The 24651-nt window shown below is 37.8% G+C and overlaps 1 protein-coding gene across 2 annotated transcripts in view; it reads left to right on the top strand.

The window, feature by feature from the left end:
- The window catches only part of SKIC3 (SKI3 subunit of superkiller complex), a 103079-nt gene that overhangs the window by 34951 nt on the left and 43477 nt on the right, over nt 1-24651 (top strand). For both annotated transcript variants that reach the window (XM_069592588.1, XM_069592589.1), the window contains 16 exons: nt 325-504; nt 812-936; nt 1840-2093; nt 3435-3537; nt 5692-5868; nt 5952-6096; nt 6263-6341; nt 6424-6485; nt 6585-6641; nt 8790-8858; nt 13395-13469; nt 14080-14221; nt 15915-16008; nt 19483-19560; nt 21637-21761; nt 23068-23191. In XM_069592588.1, coding sequence (XP_069448689.1) covers nt 325-504; nt 812-936; nt 1840-2093; nt 3435-3537; nt 5692-5868; nt 5952-6096; nt 6263-6341; nt 6424-6485; nt 6585-6641; nt 8790-8858; nt 13395-13469; nt 14080-14221; nt 15915-16008; nt 19483-19560; nt 21637-21761; nt 23068-23191 — 1889 coding nt within the window. The remainder of the gene's footprint in view (nt 1-324; nt 505-811; nt 937-1839; nt 2094-3434; nt 3538-5691; nt 5869-5951; nt 6097-6262; nt 6342-6423; nt 6486-6584; nt 6642-8789; nt 8859-13394; nt 13470-14079; nt 14222-15914; nt 16009-19482; nt 19561-21636; nt 21762-23067; nt 23192-24651) is intronic.

Raw genomic sequence — 24651 nt, 5'->3', positions numbered from 1 at the left:
TTACATACTTCTCCATGTTTAACGTATATTTTAGGTGTGTAACATCTACAAGTTTTACATCCCTATCTTGATTCTTATAGTCAAACTGATGAAATAATAACTCAATTTCACATTCTTTAAAGCAAAGAAATAATATTTTTATGCTTACTTTTCTGTAAGTAGTGATGGCTAGCTTTCATGTCTGCTTTAAATCTTACGTTAAAGGATGTTTTGGCATATTGTATATTTAATTTTTTTCTGTAATCTGTGTATTTGTGTGTGTTTTTAAAGGGACCCATCCTAACAAAACTTTAATATTCTGTAATTATCTTTTTTTTTTCAAAGGCTGCCAAACTGGATCCATACATGGGCAAAGTTTTCTCCTATTTAGGTCATTATTACAAAGATGTAGTAGGTGATAAAAATAGGGCCCGTGGATGTTATAGGAAAGCTTTTGAATTAGATGACACCGATGCTGAATCTGGAGCTGCAGCAGTTGACTTAAGTGTCGAGCTTGAAGAGATGGTATGTCTAATAATTTAAACACTTTTGTCTTTTATTTTATTCTGAGTATAGAAGTAAAAATATTTTTATATGTGTATTTGAAAGTTACTTTTTATTTTTAGATGCTATACAAGTATTTGTGCCACTGCTTATAAATTGAGTAAATTTTTATTGGCAGATACTGAGTTGCTTAATGTTGAAAGTGTGGTTCAGTATATACCAGTTTAAAAAATCAGAAGTGGTAAATGAAAATATATCTGTTTACATAAATGTTCAGTATTTTTTATAATATTTAATATCTCTAATATTAGTCTTTTCATTTTGTTAGGAAACTGCCTTAGCTATCCTGACAACAGTCACTCAGAAGGCAAGTGCTGGGACGGCAAAGTGGGCCTGGCTTAGGCGAGGCCTGTACTATCTGAAAGTTGGTCAGCATTCCCAAGCAGTGGCTGAGTAAGGCGCCTTTCTATATTTAACTTCTGTTAGCCTCATGTTTCCTCAAATTAAACTCCATTGGTATCCAAAATGAACTGACAAGTTGCCACCCACCAGATTGTAATTTAATTGAAGAAGTAGCAGAATTTATTTATGGTTTATTGGCTGTTACTATCTGCATGCACTGGAATTACAAAACTGAATTAACTGATGTCCTCATGTTAAGAAGAGAGAGAGACGTCCAGTCAAGTAAAGTCTTAATAGTATCATGTATATAGTAGGTTCTTAGTATAAATTTAAGGAGTGATAATAAGCCAAGGTCAGTATCTTTGTTTTTCTTGTCCCTACAAGCATTGTTTTGGGGCAGGAGAGAGATTAGTAGCTTGAAGGGCATTTGGGGCAGCTCATTTTTAGTAGTTTGGCTTGAACTGTGTAAACAAAATGTATTTGAATCAAAGTTGTTTCTGATTTATGTTAATACCTAGAATACAGGCATTTAAAATTTTCATGGATATGGAATTTGATCTGAAATTAAAAGTATGCCTGTTATTCCCATTTTTCAACTCTCATATTTCTTGGTGAGGGCTTATAGACTGTGATGTTTAGGTGTATACCTGTTCTGGTAGGATAGGAAATTGGAGTTCTCCCACACAGTCAAGGAAAAGAAATTTTGGTGGGCATTTCTTCAAAAAAATTTTATTATTATTCATTCCAAAACTATAATAACATTTCTTACTATTAAAAAATTCACATCATAAAAGGAACAGGTATACCTGCTTTAAATAAATATGGGTTTTCCCTTTTATTCATAAGGGAAACCATGGATATGTGTGATTCAGTTAAATTACTTTGTATTTTCCTTTCAGGTGTGGAAGTAGTTTTATCCCTTTCACTTCTGTTACTCTTTCTTGAAATTCTTAGTTTACAGGCAGCATTAAGGGCAGACCCGAAGGACTTCAATTGTTGGGAGTCATTAGGAGAGGCATATTTAAGCAGAGGTGGCTATACGACAGCCTTGAAATCCTTCACAAAAGCCAGCGAGCTGAACCCAGAATCCACATACAGTGTGTTCAAGGTGGCGGCAATACAGCAAACCCTCGGCAAATACAAAGAGGCAGTAGCTCAGTACCAGCTGATCATTAAAAAGAAAGAAGATTATGTGCCTGCTCTGAAAGGTAATTGTTTTTTAATAGCTCCTTTGACTTTTTATGATGCCAAAGTATAAAATCCTTGAATAAATTTCTAAATGTATTGAGTAACTTGAAAAGAACTTCTTTAGTCAATCACATGTGTTCAGTAAGAACCTTTTATAGTATAGGTTGTTACATAGGTCTGAATCTAGAAAGGTCAGATTTTGTTTTGTGACAGTTAATAAATGGTAATGTGATAGAGATACAGCTTTTAGATAAATAGCATGATAGGTACTGGATCTAAAAATTAGATCTCTAAAACAGGAATTTTCCTACTCTTGTATTTTGATAATTAATTCACTATATCCTCAGAATATCTTAAAAGGTTTTAGTTACTTTGTAAGTTATAGAACCTCATTTTTTTCAATTTTTGAACTTTAGAGGCAACTTTCATTGTTTGTAATTATCTAAATTAATTTTAGTTCCTTTATAGGTATCTATTCCTTCTTATTTTTGTAATTTAAAGTAAAATACCACCACCCATATTTTATTACTTTTTAAATGATTATTTCTAACCATTAAAAAAAGCGCTGGAGTTCACTGTATTTGCTTTCCTCCATTTCTTTTTCCTTTTTAAAGAATCAGTGGGGAGTTTAATTCAGAAGTGTTGTATGTCATAAGTGACATGTAACTTAGACCATGAAACCCTTTAAAAAATATTTTATGAAATTCCTTAACAGAAGGAGAATTCACATTTATTAAATGTTTACTAGGCAATTTAGGAAATTGCTATTTCTTTTAATTTTTATAGTATGAACGTGAAAATCACTCAGTCATGTCCGACTCTTTGCAACCCCACGGACTGTACAGTCCATGGAATTCTCCAGGCCAAGAATACTGGAATGAGTAGCCTTTCCCTTCTCCATGGGATCTTCCCCACCAAGGGATTGAACCCAGGTCTCCTGCATTGCAGGTGGATTCTTTACCAGTCGAGCCACAAGGGAAGCCCAATGAATATTTTGAATGTAGAGAGATCAAATCTTGTTTCACGACACCAGATGATAATAATGTGATAGCAGGTAGCATCATATTAGGTATTTATTAAGTAATATCCCCATTTTCAAAGATAAGATTTTAAGAGGTAAGTAATTTGTTGAAAATCATGAGAATTCATAGGTTTCGTAGATATTATCTTTTGATACATGTTTACTCCAACAGAACCCTGCCATTTGAATTCTTCAATAAATGTATGCAAGACCATGCTTAAAGATACTATTTATAAAATACCATTAAATTTTGTCTGTAATATACCAATAAATTTATTTGATGTTCATTTTCAGTGTTTCTTTTACATATTTTAACAACTACAAACTTACCTGATTTTAGGTTTGGGTGAATGCCACCTCCTGTTGGCAAAAGCAGCTCTAGTTGATTATCTTGATGGGAAAGCTGTAGACTACATAGAGAAAGCACTGGAATATTTTACTCGGTTAGTATTATTGTTTATTGTGTTTGTTTTCTTGGTATTATAATAAACTCAAATTATAAAATCATTCTCTGTTTAACCTATTAGCTATAGCAGTCATTATTCAGAATCGCAAACATAAAGAATGACAGACTAACCAATTAATTCTGCAACATACCTATTGTATTGATTTTGTGCTGGGGAACAGATATAGTTTCTTGCTTTTAGCAGCTGGAATGCTGGATGTGTAGAGAAGAGTGGGAAGGAAGAAGTAGCTAGTGGAGTAGCAGCTGTGGGTACCACTGTGTTCATGTTCTCTTTCAGGAGACCTAGAGGTACAAGTATCTAATTGGAACTGGTTGGTAAATGGCACTTTAGGTGTACAACTGGCCTTACAGTCAGTAGTTAGAGCCTGTGTTAGACTTATGGGTAGGACTAAAGGTGAAGTAGCAGTCTGATTGTTCCTGGAGAGAATTTGTGTAGGAAAAAAAGTGGTATCTAATAACAAGAAAGAAGACAGAAAACGTTTCAGCAACTCTGGTTATTTTATGAAACTATATTCATTATTTAAGTGGAATGTTATTTGTGATAGATGGCTATAAAAGGTACACAAGTTAGATGTAGAATTAAGTTTTTTGCTCTTAAACATCTTTATTGTGCTTCACTTCCTTTCTTTTCCTGCTTGCCTTCTCCTCTGTGTCTGATTTCCTTGCTCTTGAATTGATTTGCTTTGAATATGAACCAAATTTGAAGTGAAAGCTTCATTCTTTTTTCTCCTTCTGATTTGTGTACTTTCTTTTTAAGTCTTTCATAACACTTAAAACTCTTTCCATAGAGAATGGTATTGTGAAGAGGGTGTAATTTGTTTGAACTAGCATTTAAGGGTAAATGTGAGCCTTTGATTGATGATGCTTCAGCTCCAAATACTGCCTTTCTGAGTGGAGAATTTTGTTCTGGATACCATGTAGCACTCACAACTAATTACAAGCAGTTATATAGAACTTTTAAAGTGATAGCCCCAAGTTTGTATTTACTTCTATACTTGAATGTTCACATGACTTCAATTCTTGTGTAAGGGCAGTAGAAGTTATTTTACTTTACAGATATTTTATTTTTTATTGAACTTAAAAGGAGATAAGAGTTTGGGTTGTTAAAACTGCCAGTGATTCTCTTCTTTTTTTCCTCTCTGTTTTCACCTTTCATGCTGTCAATTTTTGAAACTGTTCTAAGATACTTAGGCAAAGGAGCTACAAATAGTATTGCCCTTCCTCCCGATCCTCACATTGGGCTTTTAGTGATGACTTCAATAATTTATCTTGTTTCTCAGAAAGACATTGGAAAATGATTTTTGGCTGGACTCCATGAGTAGAAAAGGCTATGAACAATGTTCCATCTGCTTGTCCATCTGCCAGCAACATAGCTGTTTGTGATGGCTGATTACCAAGACTTGGCTTAATTGTGCAATTGCTGTGTTTTATTTATAAGATTTTGAGAAAAGTGAAGAGAATGAATAGCTGAGATTTTCTCATTCTAAAAAGAAGTGCCCTTTGCTACCATTTATTTTTTGAGCTTGTCCACTGAGTCTTACTTCCTTCAATAAATAGGGATTTTTCACACTTTCATATTTAGATTTTTGGTATCCTTGAACTCAGAAAGTAAAACTCCTTTGGATCACCAAATATATTTACTATGTTATACATTTGCTAGTTCTTTTTTTTAAATTTGAGGGCAATCAACCAAAACCTAAGTTTATGATAATCAACTAAGAGAGATTTACTGACTTTAATGGTTTGGTTTTTGTTTAAATAGACAAACACAAAAAGCAAATTTAAAAGATCCAGTATTAAAGGTAAATTTTAATGGTCCTGGATAATTTATTGGTTTATTTATGGGATTTCTGCTGCTTCTAAGAAAAATGATAACAAGTACCAAAAAAATGTTTGCACAGTTTCTGTCACTCAAAACAATTCCTTCTCCTTCCCCTCTTCCTTTCTTCTTAAAAAGGAGGTAATAAGATATAGATGTTAGTAAATTCAGTAAAGCATTTCCTGCATTTAATTAAGGAACTAAAGACTGTATATATGTACACTTTCCTGTTTTAATTGTATGTAGTAGTGAGGGAGATAAATGCCATACTTTTTGGAAATAATTTTTAAGCATCACAGTTTCTTTTTTTAGGGCTCTGCAGCATCGGGCTGATGTGTCTTGCCTTTGGAAGCTAGTTGGGGACGCTTGTACCAGTCTATCTGCTGTCTCACCATCTAAAGTGAATGTCAGTGTCTTAGGAGTCCTTCTAGGTCAGAAAGAAGGAAAACAAGTATTAAAGAAAAATGAGCTCCTCCATCTTGGAGGAAGGTAATTTACAAAGATGGTCATTTGATGACATTCAAATTAGAACATCATAACAAAACATAACATGCACTTTTATATTTCCATAGATGTTACGGTCGTGCATTAAAACTGATGTCTACGTCTAATACGTGGTGTGACCTTGGAATTAATTATTATCGCCAAGCACAACATCTAGCAGACACAGGCAGCAACACAGATGACCTTCAAGAGTTGTTGGAGAAATCTATGCATGTATGATTTTGAGAAATTTTTTATAAACTTTTTTTTAAACTAAGGTCTTTTCTGAAAGATGCTTTTAATAAAGTAAATACTAGAGTGTTTTCACATAAACTCACAGTTATCTGTATATAAATACTGATATTCCGAGAAATGAAATGTATCTAATTTTACTTTTCAGTGTCTGAAAAAGGCTGTGAGACTTGACAGTAATAATCACTTATACTGGAATGCTCTTGGTGTAGTTTCCTGTTATAGTGGTAAGAATTGAGTTAACACTTAAATATTTTTAGATTGTTTTAGACAATAAAGTTCAGTTTTATCAAAGTCTGTATTTTTCAGGTATTGGAAATTATGCCCTTGCTCAGCACTGTTTCATCAAATCAATCCAGTCAGAACAAATTGTGAGTGTTCTGTCTATGAAAAAGAACATCGAAATGTACTGTTGATAATTTTCTGAGACTGCCATGTAGACAAGGGACCTAATTTTATTTGTTTTTTAGAATGCTGTTGCATGGACCAACTTGGGAGTGTTATACCTTGCAAATGAAAAAATTGAGGTAAATACTGTATTGTCTGCTTTGTTGTTTTGTAAGTAAAGAACGTTTTCTATGTATGATCTCTTCATAATAACTAAGCTTCTTGTGGAGAAATACTTTGCACGTTGTTAATCTATCTAGCGTTCTCGCTGATATGCCAGATGTTGGATAGCATTTACTTTACTATATTGAACATTGAATGTGTAAGATTTGTTTTCCTTTCCATGTCCCGAGAAATTTCTGGTTTTATAATTATGTTGTATTTTCATTTAGAGATTAAACAATTTTATTATGAATTATTTGGGTGTTTTTATCTTTCATACATGTCTTAGGGGTGGGATGATGAAGTAAGGGCAATGATTAGTACTCTTTAGAAACTTAAATTTAACCCTTGCTTTGGTGATTTAGATTCGCTTTTAACAGATATTAATCCCTTTATATGTTCGGTGTACTTTGTCATACTCGAACAGTTGCATGTTAGAGAATTGGAGCTACAGTAATGGGGAGCCTGTTTGTGGGTCTTGTTTTCTCCTCAGGTGGTAAAGAATCCACCTGCAATGCAGGAGACCTGGGTTTGATTCCTGGGTCAGGAAGATCCGCTTGAGAAGGGATTCAGTCCAGTGTTCTTGGGCTTCCCTGGTGGCTCAACTGGTAAAGAATCTGCCTGCAGTGTGGGAGGCCTGGGTTTGATCCCCACATTGAGAAGATCCCCTGGAGAAGGGAAAGGCTACCCACTCCAGTGTCTGGCCTGGAGAATTCCATGGGCTCTACAGTCCATGGGGTCGCAAAGAGTGGGACACAACTGAGCGACTTTCACTTTCAGAAGTTTCCATGGATCTGTAGATAATAGCAGTCTATACTGTTTTGTGTTTCAGCCAGTATATTGAATATCATCCTTTAAAAATAGCTCAGTGATATTCTCAGGGATACATGAAGTCTCTGCAAAGACTGCTTTGGAAGACTGAAAATAAAGTGAAGAAAAATACTAATTTGGATCTTAAAATATGTGAAAATATTTTTAAAAAATTTAAGCAAAGCCAAGTCTTAGTTAATAAGCTATGACTGTGGTTTTATGGTAGTGTTGCCCGTGAGCCTACGTTCTCGTAAGGAAGAAAAGACAATATCAGCCATGCAGAGATTATTGGGAAAACAGTGTAAAGCTATTATAAGCTATTCTTCATAGCAGAAAAAAGAAAAAAACAAACAAACGTGATTTAAAGTGTCTAAGTGGGGTATCTAGAAAGTTTCCTAAATGTTTAGTGCAGATTTATGTTAGCCATTCCTTTTCACCCACTAGCAGTTCTCAGACCGTACTGGTTGTTATTAATAGTTTTATGTTCCCAGTTAAGGCAAGGGGAATGGATACAGTCTTCTCTAAGTATTTCCATTAAACCTGTGTTGTGGTAGTTGCTCAGTCATGTCTGAGTCTTTGTGACCCATGGACTGTAGCCCTCCAGGCTCCTCTGTCCATAGGATTCTCCAACCAGGAATACTGCAGTGGGTTGCCATTTCCTTCTCTAGGGGATCTTCCCAACCCCTAGATTGAATCCAGGCCTCCTGCACTGCAGGCAGACGCTTTACCGTCTAAGCCACCTGGGAGGCCCTCCGTTAAACCTGTGGATTAGCAAATAGCTGGGTGAAGGACTGAAAATTTTGCAGACCAAGAGGTAGACACCTGCGGTGCCCTTTCATTGAGGACCAGAATTCCCAAGCCTGTAGAGAAATCTGTTGTATCCAGAACTCTTTTGCACATGCTCAGTCGCTGAATCGTGTCCAAGTCTTTACAACCCCATGGACTGCAGAGTGCCAGACTCCTCTGTCCATGTAATTCTCCAGACAAGAATACTGGAGTGGGTTGCCATTTCCTTCTCCAGGGCATCTTCCTGACCCAGGGATCAAACCCATGTCTCTTGCATTGGCATCCAGATTCTTTACCACTGAGCCACCTGGGAAGCCTCCAGAACTCTTTTTAGGACTAGGTGTTTAAGACATTGTTTTAAGTGTTGCTGCACATGCACGTGCAAATTGTGCTTAAACAGTGAAGTTTTAGTTCACGGTTTCATTTCTATTTATGTATACAAGTCTGATTTTTCTTACTCTCTTATGCTTTTTTAATATAAGCGATTTAATATTAGATTTATAAACTATTTTTTTGTCTTTTTTTCCTAGCAAGCTCATGAAGCTTTCAAAATGGCTCAATCCCTTGATCCATCTTATTTAATGTGCTGGATTGGACAAGTAAGATACATAATATATAGTTATTAATAACCTGTGATACAAATAACCTATTAATAGAAAGTGGTATCAGTTCAGTTCAGTCACTTAGCCATGTCCGACTCTTTGCAACCCCATGGACCCCAAAAGTTTAGATTTTTGTACTGCCAAATAGGAATCAAGTTACTAGTCTGAGTCTGTCATGGACTAATTGTTTTAACTTATCAACTGCTGGATTTCACTTTTCACACCTGGAGAAGAAGGGGATTGGTCTGAGTGGCCTCCTGGGTTTTGTGTCTTTCAGTTCAGAGAATAGTGGGAGCATCACCCATAGTAGAAAATCAGTAATCAGTGATTCAGTTCAGTACAGTTCAGTCGCTCAGTTATGTCTGACTATTCGCGACCCCATGGACTGCAGCACACCAGACCGCCCTGTCCATCACCAAATCCCGGAGTTTACTCAGACTCATCTCCATTGAGTCAGTGATGCCATCCAACCATCTCATCCTCTGTTGTCCTCTTTTCCTCCCGCCTTCAGTCTTTCCTAGCATCAGGGTCTTTCCAAATGAGTCAGCTCTTCACATCAGGTGACCAAAGTGTTGGAGTTCCAGCTTCAGCATCAGTCCTTCCAGTGAATATTCAGGACTGACTGATCTCCTTTAGGATGGACTGGTTGGATCTCCTCGCAGTCCAGGGGACTCTCAAGAGTCTTCTCCAACACCACAGTTCAAAGTATCGATTCTTTGGCGCTCAGCTTTCTTTTTAGTCCAACTCTCATATCCATACATGACTACTGGAAAAACCATAGCCTTGGCTAGTCGGACCTTTGTGGGAAAGTAATGTCTCTGCTTTTTAATATACTGTCTAGGTTGGTCATAACTTTCCTTCCAAGGAGTAAGCATCTTTTAATTTCATGGCTGCATTCACCATCTACAGTGATTTTGGAGCCCCCAAAAAGAGTCAGCCACTGTTTCTACTGTTTCCCCATCTATTTGCCATGAAGTGATGGGACCAGATGCCATTATCTTCGTTTTCTGAGTGTTGAGCTTTAAGCCAACTGTTTCACTTTCATCAAGATGCTCTTTAGTTCTTCTTCACTTTCTGCCATAAGGGTGGTGTCATCTGCATATCTGAGATTATTGGTATTTCTCCCGGCAATCTTGATTCCAGCTTGTGCTTCTTCCAGCCCAGCGTTTCTCATGATCTACTCTGCATATAAGTTAAATAAGCAGGGTGACAATATACAGCCTTGATGTACTCCTTTTCCTATTTGGAACCAGTTGGTTGTTCCATGTCCAGTTCTAACTGTTGCTTCCTGACCTGCATATAGGTTTCTCAAGAGGCAGGTCAGGTGGTCTGGTATTCCCATCTCTTTCAGAATTTTCCACAGTTTATTGTGATCCACACAGTTAAAGGTTATGGCATAGTTAATAAAGCAGAATTAGGTGTTTTTCTGGAACTCTCTTGCTCTTTCAAAGATCCAGTGATGTTGGCAATTTGATCTCTGGTTCCTCTGCCTTTTCTAAATCCAGCTTGAACATCAGGAAGTTCATGGTTCACGTATTGCTGAAGCCTGGCTTGGAGAATTTTGAGCATTACTTTACTAGCATGTGAGATGAGTGCAATTGTGCAGTAGTTTGAGCATTCTTTAGCATTGCCTTTCTTTGGGATTGGAATGAAAACTGACCTTTTCCAGTCCTGTGGCCACTGCTGAGTTCTCCAAATTTGCTGGCATATTGAGTGCAGCACTTTCGCAGCATCATCTTTTATGATTTCAAATAGCTCAACTGGAATTCTGTCGCCTACACTAGCTTTGTTCATAGTGGTGCTTCCTAAGGCCCACTTGACTTCAGATTCCAGGATGTCTGGCTCTAGGTGAGTGATCACCCCATCATAATTATCTTGGTCATGAAGATCTTTTTTGTATAGTTCTTCTGTGTATTCTTGCCACCTCTTCTTAATATCATCTGCTTTTGTTAGGTCCATTTCTGTCCTTTATTGAGCCCATCTTTGCATGAAATGTTCCCTTGATATCTCTAATTTTCTTGAAGAGATCTCTAGTCTTTCCCATTCTGTTGTTTTCCTCTATTTCTTTGCATTGATTGCTGAGGAAGACTTTCTTATCTCTCCTTGATAGTCTTTGGAAGTCTACATTCAGATGCTTATATCTTTCCTTTTCTCCTTTGCTTTTCGCTTCTCTTCTCTTCACAGCTATTTGTAAGGCCTCCTCAGACAGCCATTTTGCTTTTTTGCATTTCTTTTCCATGGGGATGATCTTGATCCCTGTCTCCTGTACGATGTATGAATCTCCATCCATAGTTCATCAGACACTCTATCAGATCTAGTCCCTTAAATCTATTTCTCACTTCCCCTGTATAATTGTAAGGGATTTGATTTAGGTCATACCTGAGTGAACTAGTGGTTTTCCCTACCTTCTTCAATTTAAGCCTGAATTTGGCAATAAGGAGGTCATGATCTAAGCCACAGTCAGTTCCCAGTCTTGTTTTTGCTGACTGTATAGAGCTTCTCCATCTTTGGCTGCAAAGGATGTAATCAATCTGATTTCGGTGTTGACCATCTGGTGATGTCCATGTGTAGAGGCCTCTCTTGTGTTGTTGGAAGAGGGTGTTTGCTATGACCAGTGCGTTCTCTTGGCAAATCTATTAGCCTTTGCCCTGCTTCATTTTCTACTCCACGGCCAAATTTGCCTGTTACTCCAGGTGTTTCTTGATTTCCTGTTTTTGCATTCCAGTCCCCTATAATGAAAAGGACATCTTTTTTGGGTGTTAGTTCTACAAGGTCTTGTAGGTCTTCATAGAACTCTTCAACTTTATCTTTTTCAGCGGTTCTGGTTGGGGCATAGACTTGGATTATCATGATATTGAATGGTTTGCCTTGGACACAAACAGAGATCATTCTGTTGTTTTTGAGATTGCATCCAAGTACCGCAATTTGGACTCTTTTGTTGACTATGATAGCTACTCCATTTCTTCTAAGGGATTCCTGCCTGCAGTAGTAGATATAATGGTCATCTGAGTTGAATTCACCCATTCCAGTCCATTTTAGTTTGCTGATTCCTAGAATGTCGACGTTCACTCTTACCACCTCCTGTTTGACCATTTCCAATTTGCCTTGATTCATGGATCTGACATTCCAGGTTCCTATGCAATATTGCTCTTTACAGCATTGGACTTTGCTTTTGTCACCCACAATTGGGTGTTGTTTTTGCTTTGCCTCCATGCCTTCATTCTTTCTGGAGTTATTTCTCCAGTGATCTCCAGTAGCATAGTGGGCAGCTACTGACCTGGGGAGTTCATCTTTCAGTGTCCTATCTTTTTGCCTTTTCATACTGTTCATGGGGTTCTCAAGGAAAGAATACTGAAGTGGTTTGCCATTCCCTTCTCCGGTGGACCACATTTTGTCTGCTTCTGTTAGGTCCATACCATTTATGCCCTTTATTGTGCCTCATTTTACTAAAACTCAAAATCCAAGGAAAAGCGTGAGGTAAACATTCTGAGTACTTTAATGCATATATATCTTTAATTTTACATTCATTCATATCAGTGATACATAGTCAGTGATTAGGTATCTTCTATTGTACTTTGGCTTTTGGGTCTGATTCTAGTTAATTGAGTGGGTGAAGCTCCCAGAGTTAGAAAAGGCAAACTCCTGTTCCCATTAGCTGTGGTAGCATTTGAGAACAGTGGCATTACACAGTAATCTCTGTGTAAGGTTTTGGGCCCTGGAGGCCCGAGAATTTTCATTTCTAACTACTCCCAAGTGAGGACAATGCTGCTGGTCCAGGGACTTCACTCTGAGTAGCACTGATGGAGGTCAGTGGATCTTAGGTGCTCCTCAGAGTCACTTAAGTATTTTTTTTTTATCTTTAAATTATTTTTGGCCTTACAAATAATTTGTTTCAGGAGGTAACTAGTAGATTTAATTAAAATGATGATGATAGAGTGAAGCTTAATATTAATTTCTTGATTAGTAGTGCATGATAATTAAAAAAAAACCCTGCTTTCTTATAAAAGATAGATGAGCTTGAAATTAATTTTAACTATAACGAAGTCTTACTATTTGAAATCCTGAGGCAGTGTTAAAAATAAACGTGTTGAGACTCTACCCAGATCTATGGAAGCTAGATTTCTAGGGGTGAGATCTCCTTTTTAAAAAGCTTTCCAGCTGAATCTGAGGTGACCCTGTGATTAACCAAGTACCTGTATGTATAGATGGGCCAGTGCAGGGACACGCTGGGTAGTGAAGGGAGAAGGTAGCATAGCTTTATCAGAATTCTGAGGAATTTCATGTGGCTTATTCCACCACTACCTGATTGCAGTGGAGTTCTTCAAGTGTCTATCAGCTTAAAGGCTCATTTAACAAGTCATTCTGGTCCTCTGAGCCATGGAATATGGTAGTCAAGATTGAAAAAGAAATTAACTTTGCTTTTAAGCACAGTTAGAAAAACCTTTGGTTCCTCCAAAAACTCATTTATTATTATTAGTAGTAGTAGTAGTATTCCTTTTGAACATATTAATACCCTCCTTTTTCCTTTTATAGGCTCTAATTGCAGAGACAGTTGGAAGTTATGACACCATGGATCTCTTCAGGCACACTACAGAACTCAGTATGCACGTAAGAATTTGAGTGTTCTTCAGGATTCATTAATGAATAATCTTTTAACTACCCTTGTTGAGAAAACATACATGGTGATGTCAGATGCTGATGATAGCAGTTGTCTCTACTCTTTCTTCTTTCTTGAAAAATAGATAAACTCTCATTAAAGAACTTCAAGCCCTGATGAAGAAATGACTTTGGGGTCTAATAGAGGCAGTAGTCATGCAGAATAGAAACTGACTCAAAAAAAAATAAACTGAGATAAACACTAGACTTGGTTGACATTTTTAGATTATTTACGAAAGCATTTAGAAATCTTTTGATTGGTCATTATTTGTTTGACCTATGGGAATGATGCTGAGAATCATACCAAACCATCAGGAGGGACTCTGTTTTCTCCTCTTTATTTATCCCACTTATTTCCTCTACTTAGGTTTGAGGCAAGTGATTTAAATATATTCTTAGTTGTGTTGTATCATAGTGACCTTTTATTTAAAGGCACTTAATAGCTGACTTAGAAGACGAAGAGCCGATATTTACTGTATTGAAGTACGTTGTTTTGTTTCTTAATTTTTCTTGGCAGATTTATTACTCTCTGTCTGCTTGTTAACTTTGGCTTTTTTTACAGACTGAGGGAGCGATAGGTTATGCGTATTGGGTCTGTACAACATTGCAAGATAAGAGCAACAGAGACACAGAGCTGTACCGGTATAACATCCTCCAGATGAATGCAATTCCAGCAGCACAAGTGGTCTTGAGTAAATACGTGGGTACGGCACCTGTTATATAGCAAGATAAATGAATAATTGTTGAGTTAATTTAAAGAATTTAAAGTTAATTCCAAATTAAATATTAGTTCTTAAGACATGAATTTTCCCTTTTCTCCCCATGAACAAGTATGAAGAAGTCAGGTAAACTGAAAACCAGAAGAGAAATGCAGCATCATTGTAATCTGCAGGCTGGTAATACTCTGCCTGCACTGAGCCTGGGGCATTTGAGGAGAAGGTGATTCGTTTGTAAATGTCAGCACTTTAAGACATTAACGTGTTATGCAGTGTCCCCAAATGAGTGACTTGAGTGAATACTTCCTAGAGCCTTACTGAGAAAATGTAGGATCAGAGATTTTACTGATAGGATTCCTTACAGAATGGGAAACATTTGTGAAGGATTCCTTACAGAATGGGAAACATTTGTGAAGGATTTTACATAGAGGTAAGCTGATGCTGAAGCTGAAACTCCAAAACTTTGGCCACCTGATGCAAAGAACTGACTCACTTGAAAAGACCCTGATGCTGGGAAAGATTGAAGGCAGGAGAAGGGGGTGACAGAGGGTGAGATGGTTGGATGGCGTCACCGACTCAATGGACATGAGTTTGAGTAAACTCCGGGAGTTGATGATGGACAGGGAGGCCTGGCGTGCTGCAGTCCACAGGGTCACAAAAAGTCAGACGCGACTGAGCGACTGAACTGAACTGAAACATTTAGCTTTCTGCAAAATTCAGATGCCTAGAACAATGAACTTTTTCTGACAGTTGTACATAGCTAGGTTTTTGAGTCTCTGAGGGAGCTGTGTCATATACTCCTTTAGCAAAGTCAACTATATGTGCTTGGCCAAGAAATATATTAATTTAGAAGCAGAAAGGAGAGAAAGCGGGGATAAGAAAAATGGAGATATCATTTGTTGCTGACTGTTGGCTTCAGTGTCAGTGTGGATGAAGGGCCGGAATTTCCTCATTCACTTTGACTCAGTTTGGTTACCTTCTCCTTGTGAGATGACTTAAAAATTTTTCAAGAATCACTTTGTGTGATTTTCATCTTATACTGTGAACCTAACTATCACAAAAGATGGGATTGTGCTCCACTTTGTTAAACAGTTCAGTAAGAGATTTCCCAGCACAAATTAAGTAGTTGATAATTCAGGTGCATTTCTTTTTCCTTTGTATACTTCCTTTATAGTTTTTTGACATTAGAATTTCAAAATACTACATTGAAAGTGCCCAAATCATCTTCTCTTTCTAGTGCACAACACTGATTTTTTTTTTTTTTTTTAAAGTGCATAGAAACTGGAACAGAACCACCAAGATAAATTGTTGCTAAATCTAATCAAGGAAGGTTTATGTGATTAGCCAAAGAACTGAATTTCCTTATAATTTAGATGACTAGTTTTAACATGAGCTCTGATTTTAAATTGTTATACCTTTGGGAATAAAAATGTATTTAAACTTTGAAACATGAATAGAAGCCACGTATAACTATAGATATTATTCAATAATTTAAAAGAGTTATAGAATGATTACTGGTATTTTATAGTTAAGATAAACTCAACTTCTATTCTTAGCAATGCATGTGCCCTCAGGAAATAATCTACTGTTTAAAGTATCGAAAAACTTAAAAACAAAAGTAATGTTTTTACAAATACAACCATTACGTACATATTGAGAAAAGATGTTTTTGGATTTCCAGAGAGAATTCAGAATTATGCTCCAGCTTTCACAATGTTGGGTTACTTAAATGAACATCTCCAGCTGAAGAAGGAAGCAGCAAATGCGTACCAAAGGTAAAGGCTCCCTTAAATTTAAACGTGGTCCTTCTCGGTCAGTTGGCCAATAGAGCCTCATTTTCTTGAAGAAGGTATAAATAAAATGTTCTGATTCCTTTCCTGACCTTTCATTATTTATTATTACTACATTTTGAAGGTGAAAAAATACAGTTCTAAATTTTCAACTGTGTTTTGGTTTCTGTTGCTCAACCTGAGAGAGAGAGAAGAAAAAAAATAAAACCAAACAAAAAACCTTCTCAGATTTGTTTTAGAAAAATCTGTTCATTTATAGTTTGTCTTGCTTTATTAAATACATGTGTTTATTCAGATAAGAAGTGAGATTTCAGAAATGAAAAGAAAGTATGTGTTTGTTTAAATCATTTTAATGTTGACTACATAGTGTTTATTCATGCAGTAAATATTTGTTGAACTGCTGCTGTGTGTCACGCAGTGTCCTTGGCCTGGCAATTTAGCAGTGATTTAAAACAAACGTAGGCTCAGTTCTCATGGAGTTCTGGTGGGGGTGAGGTACATGGTAAGCTAATAGACATCTGTGATAGTAACAATTGCTAAGAAAGGAAATCAGAGAAGAGTAAAAGGCCAGACAGTGGAGGGGCAGTGAATTTGAGATAGGGGTAAGAGGTAGGTTTCCTGAGCAGGCAGTTGAGGTCTGGCCTAGTTGAAGTTGGCCATAAGTCATTTGGTCCTCAGGGAGAGAGCATTCCAGGCAGAGGGAACAGCAGGAGCAAGTGTTCTGAAGCAGGAGCGGCCTTGACGTTGGGGAAACCAGGACAGTGTGTGTGGGGGAGACGAACAGCCTGGAGAGTGATGGGAAATGAAATCAACCTGAGGTTTTCCTTCGCTGCAAATTCACTGATCTGTGAATGAGAAAATCACTACTGATCTCATGGGTACTAGATGAAAAGTTAAAAAAAAACCTGAATGCCTAACTTCTGTGGTACATCATTGCCCTAAATCAATAGAAACCTGTCAGATAAAAAATAATCAAGGTATCCCAGATGCTTTGCCGTCCTTGTGTAGCTCTCTCTGTAGTTCACAGAAGTGGTCACTAGATGGTACTGAAAGCTGTAGTTATTTTGCCAGGTGTGTGTGGGAAGGTGTGTGTGGGGGAGGTGTTTGTGTGGGGAGGTATGTGTGGGGAGAGGTATGTCTGGGGACGTGTGTGTGTGTGGGCAAGAGTGGTGTGTGGGGGGGTGTGTGGGAAAGAGGTGTGTGTCGGGGGGAGAGGCGTGTGGGGGGGAGAGGCGTGTGGGGGGGAGAGGCGTATATAGGGGAGAGGCGTGTGTGTGGGGGGGAGGTGTGTGTGTGTTGGGAGGCGTGTGTCTGTGTGGTGGGGGGAGGCGTGTGTGTGTGTGTGGGGATGCGTGTGTGTGGGGGGGAGGTGTGTATGTGTGTGGAGGAGGCATGTGTCTGTGGAGGGGAGTCCTATGTGTCAGGGAGAGGTGTATGAAAACCCACAATGCTATTCTTTGACCACTACAGTAAAGTTACCAATAAAGAAACTGTAGAAATTTGATAGAATACAACAAACAGGATTTTAAACAGAGAAATATGCAATGCTACGTCACTTCAGTCGTGTCCAACTCTTTGCCATCCTATGGACCAAAGCCCACCAGGCTCCTCTGTCCATGGGATTCTCCTGGCAGGAATACTGGAGGGGGCTGCCATGCCCTTCTCTAGGGGATTTTCCTGACCTAGGGATGGAACCCTCTTCTCATTAGGTCCCCTGCATTGACAGGCCGGTTCTTTACCACCAGTGCCGCCTGGGAAGCCCCTCATAAGTGGAGGGGTAACCATTCCCTTCTCCAGGGGATCTTCCCCACCCAGGGATCGAACCTGGGTCTCCTGCATTGCAGGTGGATTCTTTACCATCAGAGCCACAAGGGAAGCCAAAACAGAGAAACTAGGCAGCTTTAGAATGCTTGCTCCTTTTCCTGCTATACGTTTTAATCACAAATATTGCGAGTCTAACACTGATTATACCTTTGCCTAAAATTGCAACTCCACAGTCACCTAGGCTTCCCTGATAGCTCAGTTGGTAAAGAATCCGCCTGCAATGCAGGAGACCCCTGTTAGATTCTTGGGTCAGGAAGACCCACTAGAGAAGGGATAAGCTACCCACTCCAGTATTCTTGGGCTTCCCTTGTGGCTCAGTTGTTAAAGAATATGTTTGCAGTGTGGGAGGCCTGGATTCAATCCCTGGGTTGGGAAGATCCTCTGGAGAAGGGAAAGGCTACATTCCAGTATTCTGGCCTGGAGAATGCCATGGACTGCATAGTCCATGGGATCACAAAGAGTCGGACACGACTGAGTGACTTTCACTCCACTTCACAGTCACCTGGATATACACCACTTATTCTTGACTTATTACCACTCTTTGTTTTCTGCCTTAAACAAGTGTTTGTGACTTGAAATTACAAATTAGGTATTAATATAACTGCAGGTAGAGTTTTTACTATGACGGGTAGTTTACTATTACTATTTCTATAATACTGCCTTGTTTTTCTGGAGAAGGCACTGGCAACCCACTCCAGTACTCTTGCCTGGAGAATCCCATGGCTGGAGGAGCCTGGTAGGCTGCAGTCCGTGGGGTTGCTAAGAGTCGGACATGACTGAGCAACTTCACTTTCACTTTTTACTTTCATGAATTGGAGAAGGAAATGGCAACCCACTCCAGTGTTCTTGCCTGAAGAATCCCAGGGATGGTGGAGCCTGGTGGGCTGCTTGCTGTCTATGGGGTCGCATAGAATCGGACACGACTGAGCGACTTAGCAGCAGCAGCCACCTTGTTTTTCATGTAATATGAAAGGCATTAAAAGCTTTTCTTGGATATTTCTTCCTGGCTAATCTTTAAACAGAAAAACAGACGAAAGAAAAAAGTATTATTAAATATCCAACTCCTTTAGTTGTTGAGACACTTTCCTGCTTGCCCAGAGGAGACCGGGCATGAGAAGGTAGATGGGCTGTCAGCATGTTTGTTGTACTATTCTGAACCTCTCAGGACTCGTGATGACTCATTCCCTTCTCTGAATTCAGGGTTGCCTGAATGTCTTTCTGTATGTAACAGATAAAGGCACATGAAAGCACTCAATTTCCTAAGTCCCTGCCTCGAACTGCTAGTATATAAATAATTGTAAGAGTGTACTGTGTACATCAAATTCCATGTACTTCAAACGTGTCAAAACTTTAAAACACTGACACAATTGTTTCCCACATTTGGATTACATTTTTTGGAATATTTAAAACTCAAGTATGATAAGTGATTTCACTTATCAAGAGGCCACTTTATTATTTTCTTAACAGTCTAAAATCTATTAAGTGCTTTTGTGGTACCAATTTAATAAAATATAAATAAGCTATTATGGAACTAGTTAAATAATTAAAACAAAAATCTATATGTTGTTAAGGAGGAAGAGTGAAAGAATGCTATTGCACATAGATAATTTTAAATGCTTTGTCCTTTTTTTAAAGGGCAATTTTGTTGTTACAGACTGCAGAAGACCGAGATGCTTATTATGTTACAGTAAGAAATTATGGCAGATTGTTATGGTAAGCATATTTTTCCCCATTGATTTTGTGAATCTGTTAGGTTTTTCTGGTGAAGGCTGTGGAGCTATTGAGTGATGTCCGGTCTCTAGAAGAGCGGGACGAGTGTGAATGAGCACAGTGATGACATCTGCCCAGGGCGCATCACTCCTACCGTCCCAAGCTGTGTTGACAGTTTCCAGTCCCAGCCTCAGTGTCCTTTGGGAGGAGCAGCTTCAGAACTGAGGGTTGTGAGCTAGACAGAAGAGGCAGTTACTCTTTCTGATAGCAGAAGGCTAGTTAATTGAAAGTGGATTCGATTTATTCTGATTTGATGTCTGTTCTTAAACTGGGAGTGGGATTAAGGGTCCAGAAACCCTTTTGAGATAGTACACAAAAATTTTTGTGTGTGCATTTTGAGGATGGCGAGAGAGCAATATAATTTTCTTTAGATTCTCAGTGACTTCTGACTTCAAAAAAGATTTTTAAAAAAGGTAGGAAACCAGTTGTTTCAGAGGATAGAACTAGGTCTGGACAATAGGAGTGTTAATGGGAGGATGGTTTTGGGCTCAAGTTGAGGAGACTCACTTCAAATTGAGAGCTGCCTCCAAAATTGCATGTTCCTGTTTGAAACACTTCATTTATTAGACCTGTAGTTTGGTATTTTGGTGTTAGTACCTACATCTTTTTAAGGAGCTACATAGTAAAAATCAGAGGTAGCCAGTTCTTTTATAACTGTGTAACTGAATCATATCTGGTATCCGAAGATAGAAAAATTTCCTTGTTTTGATTGTTTTTCCTTTTAATTCCTTTAAACTGTGTGTTTAGAAGTTGATAGAACTGTCACTTCCAAGATTTTGTTGTTCTTTAGAAGCTGTATGGAACAAAGTATCTGTTTGCTTTACTTAGATGTTTCATATGATGTAACTATTTTAGAAGAAAATTTATACCTCCCATTAAAAATAGGTCATCTGATTTCTTTTAAACTTGTTTTTATTATGAAGTATATTAAACATGCAAAATACAGTAATAGAGTATGGAGCATAATTCGGTGAATAGTTAGTTACCCTTCAGATAGAACAGATCTTAAAATTCTGTTGATAGGCTTCAGGTTTCCTTAAAAAGAAAAAAAGTTACAAATAAAGTTGAAGCCCTTGTGTCCTCCAGTCTTTTCTCTACAAAAGTAATCAAATGTTTGAAGATAGTGTTCATTAAAAAATAGTTTAAAAAATACACGTGTGTATCCATAAACATCTAAGGTAGTCTGCTTCCCTTCATTAAATATTTGTCAAAATTTGCATTTGATTTTTAAATTCTTTTACCTTCATAAATTAATTTTAGAAGCAAATATTTTTAACTCCCAGCCACTCTTCCAAGATTAAAAAGATTTCCAAAAACAGGTTAAAAATAGAAGCAAGCTTCTGAATATAGTGATACATACCAGAAATAAGAGTCTCAAAGGTACAGTGTGTCTATTCCAGGTGGTGGCAACATCTCTTTATTTTTAAATAAAAGGTTTTTTTTGTTGTTGTTATTAAAAGGCATTCTACTTTAGTATTATATGTTGCAGTTTTTACTTTAATTCATATTAAATACAGAGAAAATAATGTTTGATTTTGTGGAATTTTAGTATATCTATATGCCCTTCAAAAAAAATGGATGTGCAGTTTACGCAAAGCCTGGGCTTGATTATAACTTGCTAAGCTTTTCAAAGATAACTAAACCCATGGTCACAGGGTGATTTTTAGCTAATATATTAAGCTCAAAAATTATTGTAAAGGTCAACTGGAAATTATTTTTATAACTTAAGAGTTTAATTCAAGTTTATTTAAAAAAAAAGACCAGTTGTAGTCCAGCAGAGCTGTTCATTTTCACATATAATTTAAAAGAAGCAAAGTGTGAAGTAAATCCCTCTGGTATATCCTATTTGAAATAAGTGGTATGCCTTCTATTTTAATGTAAGTCTTTTCTGCAGCTTTAACACTGAGAGATGAAGTAGGTTAAGTTGTTAAAAGAACAGTATAATTATATTTCTGTATTTTGATGATATAAGCCAAAATGATTCTTTATATTAAAAGTAACTTATGTTTTGCTTCTTAGTTCCATTGGTGAATATGATAAAGCTATCCAGGCTTTTAAGTCAACACCCCTTGAGGAGTTAGAAGACATCATAGGTTTCGCATTAGCTTTATTTATGAAGGGTCTGTATAAGGAGAGCAGCAAAGGTAAGTATGTTGTGTAAAGCTTAAGGATACATCCTGCTTTTCCAGAGCTGAGAATTTGAATCATAATTTGCTTATACACAGAAAGGTGTAATGCTAAGATGTTGGTCGGGACTGTAGTGTTTATTAAAAATCTGACAAGGGATATAATAGGTACTTTTTATCTGTTCCTTCATTTAGTACATGATGATGAATAGTTCTTCTAGCAGTAGTATAAACTGAATGTGACTTTTATTATTTAGATGAGGAAACTGAGACCCAAGATCACAAATGGCCTTCCCTGATAGCTCAGTTGGTAAAGAATCCACCTGCAATGCAGGAGACCCCGATTCGATTCCTAGGTCGGGAAGATCCCCTGAAGTAGTGATAGGCTACCCACTCCAGTTTTCTTGGGCTTCCCTAGTGGCTCAGCTAGTAAAGAATCCGCCTGCAATACAGGAGACCTGGGTTTGATTCCTGGGTTGGGAAGATGCCCTGGAGAGGGGAAAGGCTACCTACTCCAGTATTCTGGCCTGGAGAATTCCATGGACTATACAGTCCATGGGGTTGCAAAGAGTCAGACACGACTGAGCGACTTTCACTTTCACTGAAAGCAAGTATTTACTACTCCACAGTGTTTCTGTGTACTTTTCTGGTAAACAAAGAGCTCAAACATTGTTTTTGATAATACATTAATATTTTGGTTTCTCCAAAAATGCTCCTTGAGTGCATTTTCCCATGTATGGGCCCAGCCTATGTGTGCAGCTCATTGTAAGAACTGTTTAATGGAGTTGCTTGTTTCTTCATGGAAATTTGGGTGATATCTCAATGCTTGTAGGCCTCCCCTTCTTTTGTTTGTTTGTTTGTTTGTTTGTTTTAGTTTTTTATTTTTTAAATTTTAATATCTTTAATTCTTACATGCGTTCCCAAACATGAACCCCCCTCCCACCTCCCTCCCCATAACATCTCTCTGGGTCATCCCCATGCACCAGCCCCTAGCATGCTGCATCCTGCGTCAGACGTAGACTGGCGATTCAATTCTTACATGATAGTATACACTTCTTTTGAAGATAGTGACTCAGACTATCTAAAGATGAGAATTGAGGAATCACATGATAATCTTAATGATATTCCCAGAATCACCTTGGAACAGTTAAACCAAGTTAGATTATTATAAATTTTTATTCTGTTCACTTGAGATCAAGGACATAAGATGTAATTTTAGTTAGACTGTTTTAAAAAATAGGATTAGGAAAGGAAAAATCTCATCATTTGTCATTCAAGATTGCTTTTATATTGTTTTGTTTTTGTTTCCAATTCTGTGTAACAGCGTATGAGAGAGCCTTGGCTATTGTTGAATCAGAGCAAGACAAAGCTCATATCTTGACAGCTCTGGCAATAGCGGAGTATAAACAAGGAAAAATGGATGTAGCCAAGACATTGCTATTCAAATGGTATGTATAGTCAACATCAACACTCAAATGACCAGATACTTTAAAATATTGGGTTAAAATTGGAAGCAACGTAAAATGAATTTCTTAATGTTTTAGGAACTTTTTGGTGAACAGAAGGGATCAGACTCACCTGGTTAGCTAGAGATCATGGCTTCATTCTTAATTATGAATTCATTCAGTTCTTGAAAACCATTCTGTACTCTGTGTATTTTATTTTTTTAAAACAGTAATTGATCAGCTGTTCTCTTAGGATTATAAAATTTTAATGAAGGCAGTCATAACTGGCTTGTTTTCAGCCCAGTGGGTTCCTAAAGAGATTTTTTCTCTTCCCTTTTCAGATTAACCTGATAAAGTTAATTTAAAGTTAAGTCTAAAGAAAGTATATATACCAGTATAACTTGTAACTATTTCTGTATTTTGGAGATAATTTAATAAAGTAGTAGTTTCTGATATATGTGGTTGTTTATAAGGTACTTTTTGAAAATTTTTTTGAGAACATTAACCTTAATTCCTTAAAAAGCAGTAGATGAGTAATGTATTCTATTGGCCAGTGGTTATCAGTGAGTGCTCTGTTGGCGTTTTTAGTGGTACAGATCTTCATCAGTCAGTTCAGTTCAGTTCAGTTGCTCAGTTGTGTCCGACTCTTTGCGACCTCATGAATCGCAGCACGCCAGGCCTCCCTGTCCATCACCATCTCCTGGAGTTCACTCAGACTCGCATCCATCGAGTCCGTGATGCCATCCAGCCATCTCATCCTCGGTCGTTACCTTCTCCTCCTACCCCTAATCCCTCCCAGCATCAGGGTCTTTTCCAATGAATCAACTCTTTGCATGAGGTGGCCAAAGTACTGGAGCTTCAGCTTTAGCATCATTCCTTCCAAAGAAATCCCAGGGCTGATCTCCTTCAGAATGGACTGGCTGGATCTCCTTGCAGTCCAAGGAACTCTCAAGAGTCTTCTCCAACCCCACAGTTCAAAAGCATCAATTCTTCAGCACTCAGCCTTCTTCACAGTCCAACTCTCACATCCATATATGACCACAGGAAAAACCATAGCCTAGAGGAAAAGAACAGAATGGGAAAGACTAGGGATCTCTTTAAGAAAATTAGAGATACTAAGGGAACATTTCATGCAAAGATGGGCTCGATAAAGGACAGAAATGGTATGGACCTAACAGAAGCAGAAGATATTAAGAAGAGGTGGCAAGAATACACGGAAGAACTGTACAAAAAAGATCTTAACGACACAGATAATCATGATGATGTGATCACTAATCTAGAGCCAGACATCTTGGAATGTGAAGTCAAGTGGGCCTTAGAAAGCAGCATTACGAACAAAGCTAGTGGAGGTGATGGAATTCCTGTTGAGCTGTTTCAAATCCTGAAAGATGATGCTGTGAAAGTGCTGCACTCAATATGCCAGCAAATTTGGAAAACTCAGCAGTGGCCACAGGACTGGAAAA

The sequence above is a fragment of the Ovis canadensis genome, chromosome 5 (genome assembly GCF_042477335.2).
Source record: "Ovis canadensis isolate MfBH-ARS-UI-01 breed Bighorn chromosome 5, ARS-UI_OviCan_v2, whole genome shotgun sequence".
NCBI lineage: Eukaryota > Metazoa > Chordata > Mammalia > Artiodactyla > Bovidae > Ovis > Ovis canadensis.
The sequence above is the reverse complement of the archived record's forward strand: the minus strand, read 5'-3'. Positions and strand labels throughout refer to the sequence as shown.